This window comes from Calonectris borealis, chromosome 25 (genome assembly GCF_964195595.1).
Source record: "Calonectris borealis chromosome 25, bCalBor7.hap1.2, whole genome shotgun sequence".
Classification (NCBI taxonomy): Eukaryota; Metazoa; Chordata; class Aves; order Procellariiformes; family Procellariidae; genus Calonectris; species Calonectris borealis.
Window position 1 is genome coordinate 1624557 of NC_134336.1, and position 8279 is coordinate 1632835.

General features: G+C 63.0%; 1 protein-coding gene across 1 annotated transcript; it reads left to right on the forward strand.

Annotated features, from left to right (window-relative positions):
• Positions 1-1435: 1435 nt before the first annotated feature.
• On the forward strand, positions 1436-5571 carry C25H1orf216 (chromosome 25 C1orf216 homolog). The gene is made up of 2 exons (XM_075173261.1): positions 1436-1469; positions 2960-5571. The coding sequence occupies exon 2, from the start codon at positions 2976-2978 to the stop codon at positions 3816-3818; it is 843 nt and encodes a 280-aa protein (XP_075029362.1). The 5' UTR covers positions 1436-1469; positions 2960-2975; the 3' UTR covers positions 3819-5571.
• The last annotated feature ends 2708 nt before the right edge of the window (positions 5572-8279 follow it).

Sequence of the window (8279 nt, forward strand, 5' to 3'; positions counted from 1 at the left end):
GCTCAGCTCCCGGCAGAGCAGAGCAGAGCTGAGCCCATTGTTTGCCCAAACGCTTTTTTGCTTTCCTGCCCATTCACAGACGCCTCTGAGTCGGTTTCTGCCTTTCCTGTGTGACGGGAAGGTTTTGTTTCTTTAATCTCAGGCTGTCCTAGGAGGAGTGCTGCAGCCCAAGTGCCCCAGTTACAGCTCTCGGTCCTTCCCCACCAATTTCTCCTCGATGGAGGTGTCGAAGCCTTTGGGGCCGGAGCAGCCTGGAGCAGGGGAGGCTGCCTAGGGGCCCGTCAGGCAGATGGGAAGTTAAAAGAACTTATTTGTCACTTATTAGCGTTATTCCACTGCTCCGAACCCCTGCAATGTCATGGGGGAACATCTGCTCTTGGCGTTTCTCCCCCACATCACATCTCCAAGAGTCCAGAGCTTCGGAGAGGATCTTTGTCCACCCTGAAAGCACCTTCATCCCCTCCTCCTCTTCTTCTGGGATGCGTGGGAGGTGCTGAGCCCTCGGCAAGACTCACTTTGGTGAGCGTGGGCTTGGGCTGCGGAGCCCTTGGGGTGACGGCGCTGTGCTCATGCCACGTCTACCCCAGAGCTACCACGGGACGCTGGTGAAGGCCGCGTCAGGTGGACCCGGCAGGAATGAGGCCATCCCCGCCCGGGGCAGCCCTGTGGTTAACGGGGGGTCTGCGGCACCCCAACTGCCCCCGCCCCGGCTCCCAGCCCCAGGCCACCGGCCTTGCCGCCGCGCGGTGCGGCTCCCCCCCGGCCCCACAAAACCTCTTTATCTCCCGAAACGCTCACGGTGCTTCATGTGACCCCCGGTGCCGGCCGGGTGCTCATGGGAGCCGTTTGATGTTGCTGAGCCTTTTCCTTTCCCAGCGCACGGAGAGCCCGGCTGTGGGCGAGGGGAATAAAGGCCCCATTGAGAGCGTGGGTCCCCCCATCCCCCTCGTCCCCGTGGGGACCTGCTGAGGCTCACGGGACCGACGGGGCAGGGGCTGGGAAGGAGTCGGCGTGTCCGAAACCCACGGTGGGATGCACCCTCACGCACCCAGCCCGGCGCACGGCCCCGCTCCCACCTCACGCCGGGGCTGTGGGTGACGGGGGGCTCCAGCCCATGGCCCCCTGCCCCCTCAGAGCCTCTCCCACCCTTCTCCCTGGCCGGGCTGACACGGGTGGGAATTTTCCCCTTTCCCCCTCAGGCCAGGCAGACACGGGAGGAGTTTCCCGGGGGATGCTATGGATGCATATAGAGGCATGGCACGTATAGAGATCTATATGGACAGAGGCAGAGGCGGCAGGCAGGCAGCCCCGTCCTCCCCCGGAGCAGCCCCGCAGCGCGGCCGGGGGAGGCGCGGGGGCCGCGGGCGCCGTCGGAAGTGCGGCCGTGACGCCTCCCCACGCGGGGCCGCTTCCGCTCCCACCCGCGGCGGCGGCGGCGGCGGCGGCGGCGAACCGAGCCCGGGGCGGCGGTGAGTGCTCGCTGCCGGGGCGGCGGGGCCGGGGCGGGTGGGAGCGGCGCGCAGCGGGGCCGGGCCGGGCCCGGGGGTCGCAGCCCCCCCCCGCCCGGTGCCGCCGCCTCCCCCCACGCGCGGTTTCCCGGCGCAGTGCGGCAGCGGCTCGGCCGGGCGAGGGTGCGGCTGCGGGCCGGGGGACCCGCTTCTCCCCCGCCGCCCCCCAGCCAGTCTCGGGGGGCTCCGCAGGTGCGGGGATGCTCCTCGGCTCGCCCAGCCCCGCGGCTGTGGGCACGCATCCTCCCACGGCACATCCACGCTGCCCCACTCGCCAGGGACCCGCCGGCAGCAGCCCGACGGGACGCGGCGGTTGCACGGGGTGCAGCAGTTTCATGGTGCTGTCACCCAGTCCCGGGCAGCGCAAACGGCCGCGTGCCGGTGTCGGTGTGGGGGGTCCCGGGGTCCCAGGCCTTCGGGAGCCCCCCCACGCGCAGGCTCTCGCCCGCCTCTCTCTGGTGCCATCTTTGCCCTTGCAAACAGCTCTTGTAGGTCTGAGCTCTCCTTGCCCAGCCCCGGGCGTCGTGCACGCTGCAGGGCACAACCAGCCGCGGGGCGCGGGGCCGAGGCGGTGGCACCGGGGTCGTACTGCGCCGTGGTGCATCTTCACGGCCCTTCCCTGCTGCTGGCTGGGACCCCGTTACTGCTGCAGCCCGTGCCCCACGCCCCAAGCTGGGCACGCTGCGCCCCAGACCCATCCTGCCTCTGTGCTGCTTTCCAGGGGTGAAACCGGGACACTCGATGGGTTTTCCTTCATGTGATTCTTGTGAGCACGGCAGCTCTCACTGCTAATGACCCGGCAAGAAGTGCTGGGTTAACCTTTCATTTTCTGGTCCTGCCTGCTCCCAGTCCTGCAGAGAAGGAAGAAGCCCAGTGGGGTTACTGGTTTGGGCGCTGGCAGAGACCAGACCTGACCCACAGCCCGTCGCAGGGGAGACGGCAGGGTTGGTGCGGAGGAGCCCAGGCAGTCTCACCTGCTTAAATAAATTGTATTGCTGGTGGAAAAGCAGCTCCTTCCAAGCAAACCTCTACCAGCACTGAATTAATTGCATCTACCACAAGCACAAACGCTGCTGGAGCAGAGCGTGCCGGCTGCGTGCCCGCGCCCTGCGATGGCCTCCGGCAGTCACCGGAGGGAAGCCACCGAAGCGTGGGTTTGGGCTGGAGCTCGCAGGGAGGAGAGATGGGTGCGGGATGCCTGCATCGGGTGAGAATTTGCCCCTGGACGATGTTGCCTGGGGACACGCTGAGAGCCGCGGCCGAACGCCGGGAAAGGACGAGCCCTTCTGCCTCGGGCGGTTGGGTTTTGGCCTGGCCCGTGGCTGGGGTTCAGCAGTTTTAAGGAGAGACAAAGTAAGGGAATATTTTGTCTCGCTGTAGCTGATCGGAGTTCTGGTTGTGCCAGCCCGCATACCCCGCAGACGCGTTACGGCTCTGCGTCTCTCTTGCAGGCAGGAGACCGGCGAGATGTTTGCCGTCTGCCCGCCCGGCGCCCCGGCGAACGCCCCGTTCCGGCAGTGCCGGGGGGGCCCGGCGCTGGGCACGGCCGTCCCGGGGGCCGGGTGCGGGCAGGACTCCAACTCCAACTTCGTGGGAGAGGTGTGTGACAGCAACGAGAACTGGAGCCGGCCAGCGCCGGGGACCCCGCCGGAGGAGGGCTCCAGCCGGAGCGAAAACACGACAAATCCATCCGATAATCTGCTGTTATTAATGCAGAGACAGATGGTCCAGGGCCGGCTTAGGGACGCCGCCCCGGGCCTGGGCGCCGCGTGGCCGCGTCTCCCCGAGCAGGGGGTGCGCAGCCCCCCCGAGGGAGCGGAGGTCGGGGGGGTGGGGGGCCAAAACGCCGTTGCCAAAGAGGCGGCTGGGGGATGCGGCAAGCCCCCGAGCTCCCCTATGGAGGACAACGGCTACGCCAGCAGCTCCCTCAGCATCGACAGCCCCGACAGCGCCTGCGGGAGCGCCTGGGACCCTCCTGCTGCTGCCCCCCTCCCCGGGAGCCCACCCCAGCCGGGAGTGGCCGAGCCCGAGGTGGGCACCCTCTTCCCGGCGCTGGCGGAGGCCGTGCAGCACCTCCAGGACAAGGAGCGCTTCAAGGAGCGGGAGAAGGAGAAGCACCACATCCAGCTGGTGATGTACCGGCGCCTGGCCCTGCTGCGCTGGATCCATGGCCTCCAGCAGAAAGTCGTGGACCAGCAGAACCGGCTGCAGGAGAGTTTCGACACCATCCTGGACAACCGCAAGGAGCTCATCCGCTGCATGCAGCACGGCCCGGCGTGCCCCGCCAGCGCGGCCGCCCCCAGCCCCTGAAGTGCCGCCGGCGCTGCCCCGTCCCAGCCCTCGCCCTCCTGGCCGGGACGGGGCTGGCTGGTGGCATCTCCGTGCCGCACGCCGGTGCAGAGCGCTCACCGAGCGCCTGGGTGCCCACCCTGTCCTTCCCATCTCTCTCCAACGTAGCTGAGGGTCTCCGAAGCATTCATCTCCATTTTCCCTCTGCATGGGTATTGATTATCTTCTGCACCGTGTCCCGCTGGTCTGGGGACCGTGGGGCGTTGGGCTGGGTAGACCTCAGGGCCTTGGGGTTTGCTGAGCCCGGGGTGACGAGGCTCATCTCTTAAATCTAATTTACGGTCCTTTGTGTGAGCCCGGCTGAGCCGCGCGTGTGCGGGGACGGGCCCTGCGGTGAGCTCCCCGTGCGGGAGCCTGGCAGCGAGGGCCTCCGGGCGGCGAAGCCGTTAAACGCACCTGGGCAAAGCACTTCAGCGCGTGCTCGGGCACAAGCACAAGCTCGCCTCATCCCCCGCATCACACCCGCACCCGTGTGCCCGTTCGGAAACAACCCAGCCACCGTTACACATTGCTCCCGCTTTCGGTGCGAGCAAGGTGTCCTGAGCTGTTCCTCGGGACTCGCCCCGGTGCACGGCCTAATGAAGCACGTGTAAAAGCTTTGCAGATAAGATCTAAACTCATGCAGAGAGAAAGAGAAAAAAATCATTCTGAAAAGTGACCTCAGAATGCTTAAAAATAAATTTAAGTGTCAACTGATTCAAATCCGATATATTTTTTTTAGATTCAGTATTAGAGTTAATTTAGATTTTTCCTTACAGCCAGTGTATGTATATGCACATCTGTCTGTCGCGGGAGATGCTTTAACACGGTGCATGATCAGGAAGCTGCTTGCAAGTTGTGCTGCTGGTGTTTATATTAATTTATCATTTGAAAGCAAAGAGAATGTTTTTTTCTAATCTACATTTTACCCAGTGAGGACTGCGTGCAGAATACAAAGAACAGTCTTCTTAAATAGAGATTAAAAAGGAGATGCTGTGTTTGTTTGCTGTATTTTAGTAAGTGTTCGTATGACATTGTTCTGTTGAAGCTGCTGGTGCGGAAGGAGCAGCAGCGGGGCGGTTTTGCTGTAAGCCGAGGGCTCAGCCAGGAGGGGACGGCGCTCCCCGTCCTGCCCGGAGCCGCTGTGCAAAGCCAGGGCTCATTGAGTTTCTCGTCTGCAAAAGGAGGGTGATGAGAGATTTCAGAGTTGCTGTGTCCCCCGGCCAAACTTCTTCCTGCCCTCGGAGGAGCGGAGCCGAGAGGTTCGCCGGGACCCCGCTCTGGTGCCGGGGTGCAGCGGCGGGACGGCGCAGCCGGCAGCCCGGGCAGATCCCGGCTTCCACCGACCGCTAGATGCTACTGCACTGCAAATAAATCACCCCGGCCGAGCCCACCAGCGACCCGCGGGGCCAGGGGCTGCGCCGAGCCTCCTCCCGTCCCGCACCGGGCACGGCCGGGCTCCGCTCCCGCCGGGGCTGCTGCCGTGATGGGTAACGCGGGGAGACCCGCAAAACTCTGCTTCTGAACAGGACGTTTTGGTGGCGAAGGGCCCCCTCGGCTCAAAGCGACCTGTGCCGGCCTCTGCACCCAGCGCTGGGGGCCGGAGGAGTCCGGCAGCGTCCCTGCAAGGCTCGCGCTGCTCTCGCTGCCTCGCCGCCCTCCTGCTCGCCTGTGTCATATCGTGATACGTGATCGTGGGCGTGTTGCACACCTTAATAAAAGCCTTGGAGGTGAAAGAGCTGAGCCCTGGGTGGGTTTGTTCCTTTACGCCCTTCACCAGCCTGCCGGGCGGGCAGCGGCCGGCCCGTGCTCGCCGCAGGAGCGTGGGTGAGCGGCAGGTCGAGGGCACGGGGCTTGGCACCCTCCTCCCGTCCCCGCGTCCCTGGGCACGCACCGGCCGGCGATGCGCTGTACCGACAGCGGCGGTTAATTCATGCTCAATTTAAAAGCCTTTTTGCTTCTAAAAACTCAGGTGTGACACTGCTCCGTGGCCGTGGGGCGGCGGGTGGCGGGGAGCCGGCGCTGGGGTGCAGCGCGGGTGCAGGATTTACCCTCTGCCCTGGGAGAGCTTGGCTTGAACCGGGGGGACCGGATTCCCCGGGCACCCCACCGCCCTGCCCTGCGGCCCCGGCTAATCGGGAGGGATGGGGAGCAGCTCCGGGCAGATGGGGATGGCAGATAAAAACACCTGAGTATTGACCCAAAGGTGACTTTGCCTCAGGCCTTGCAGAGATTAACTAGAGATGAAAAACCGAAGCTGTGGCAGGCCTTTGAACCTTCCTTCACCTTTTTTTTCCTCCCCTTCCTGCTTCTCCTTTACAGCCTCTGGATCTGTGGGAATTCAGGGATGCAATAGCCCCTGTTACAGACACGGGCAATTCGTGAAGGGCAGAGCCACTGCATTTTTCTATCCTTATACATGCCCTGCAGCTGAGGCTACGCGGGGTTTGTCCCCAGTGCTCGACCGGATCCTTAGGACATGGCTGTGCTCGGCTTTAAGGCCCGTTTTCCCCTGGGCTGCTGCTGGCGGGGCACACGCTGGGGCAGGTTTAGGGGAAGGTGAGGCCTCGGGCCGCCTGCGCGCCCAGCCCCGCAGAGAGACCCAGCGGTTCGCTGTTTATCTTGGTCGAATGCTTTACACAAATAATTATTTCCAAGGTAAATATTGTGAAAATCCAGATTATTTGCTCAAGAAATGAAAGAATAACTGTGGGAGCACATCAAAGTGGCGGATCTGCTCCGCAAGCAAGAGGCTTCCTCCTGGGTTATTGGGAGCCCCAGTGCTTATGCCCCCCGAGCTGGTTTGAGATGGCCAGTGCTGATTTGCAAAATCAACATCAGACAGAGTTTTTTCCACCCCCAGCTCCGGTGCCCAAATGAGATTTGTGAATTAATTAAAAACCCGACCAACTGCAGGGGGAAAAAACCAATAAAGACACAAAAAGCTGCAAGGCTGAGCCCGTGCCAGCTCGGGAGGAGCCAGGACCCCGCTCTGCCCCCTGGGCACTCGCACCCCCGGAGACGGTAACCCTGCAACCCCCCCTGCGCTCAGCGCTCAGCTCCCTCTGCGGCTGCGGATCTGGCCCCGCGCAGGATGGATGCAAGGGGCAGGCACCGGGTCGGGGCTGAGGACGGGGATGCGGCCGAGGACCTCGCCGGGGACGTCTCCATCCTCAGGGATTTCCAAGCCTCGGTAAATAAGGGGCTGGATTCTCAGCTCGCAGATGGATAACGTGGCTCTCGGAGGAGCTGCTCCGGCTTCAAAACCTGCCCAGGTCGGTGGGAAGACCCGGGCGATGCCAGCGGGGTCTGGATCAGGCCATTGTGCGGGGCCGGGCAGAAGCGGGGAGCCACGTCGGGGCTGGGGCTCGCATGTGATCACTTCCCCGGCGCGCGGGGGAAACCGAGCTACGGACCCCGGGGCATGTGAGCTTGAATTTCCATGCACGGCAGACAGGGCCCTTTGTTTTTAAGGTCTCCTCTGACAGTTTATTGTTATTATTATATTAAATCCCTGTAACACTGGACTGGTTTTACTGCACAAAGCAAGATTTGGCAAACGTTGCCTTTCTCTGAAAGTTAAAATAATAGCATTTTAAAAAAAATCAAGTATTTATGAAGCTTTGGAGGGAAATATTTTACCTTGTAATTCGAATCCATTCTAACTCTTTCCAGTATTTTGTGGGCTTAAAAAATCTTCAAAAATAAAATCAAATGATGTGATAACTGATGCCATGAAAGTACAAAAGAAAATGAATCATCTAGGCCATTAACGTCCAGAGATCCAGACTGGGACACACTTAAAGCATACTGGGATCCCCTGTTTATTGTGTCTCGGAGACTTCCAGATCTCACATGTTCGGTTTACAGCGGGAAAAGGGCTTTCCTTTGCTCTCGGCTGGCGGGGTGAGCCCAGCCGGGGCTGCTCCCTCGCCCCAAACGCTGCACCCGGGCAGCACCCAGCGCAGCGAAGGGCTCCGAGCCCCTGGGCAGCCCCGGGGTCCCAGCGCCACCGTCCCTCCCCACCGCTCCCCGGTGCACGGAGGAGCGAGGCTGCCGGGAGGGATGATCTCAGCCCTTATAGGATCCATATGTGCCGCCGTGCCGGGAGCACCTGCCGCTGCCTGGGAGGTCCGGGAGGGCGGCGGGGAGCAGAGGGGCTCTGTCCTCGCTGCGCCCCGGGCAGGGCTCAGGCTGCGGGCACCCGAGCCAGCGGCTGAGAGCCTTCTCCACGCAGCCCATGTCTCTCACAGAGCAGCACGGATCCTGCAGCCCCCTCCAGACAGCCAGGAAGCACGGATGGGGAGGCAATGGGGAAAAGGAGGGGGGTCCGAGCCCAGGGCAGGGGGCAGAGGGGACCTGCCCCCATGGGGCGAGCATCACCCATGGGATGCCAGACGGGCAGCCTGGAGAGAGCTCTGGGCGTGGGATGCCTTTGCTGCT

Bases quoted from the DNA above. Each gene is read 5' to 3' on its own strand.
- C25H1orf216 (XM_075173261.1), top strand. From the start codon at position 2,976: ATGTTTGCCGTCTGCCCGCCCGGCGCCCCGGCGAACGCCCCGTTCCGG.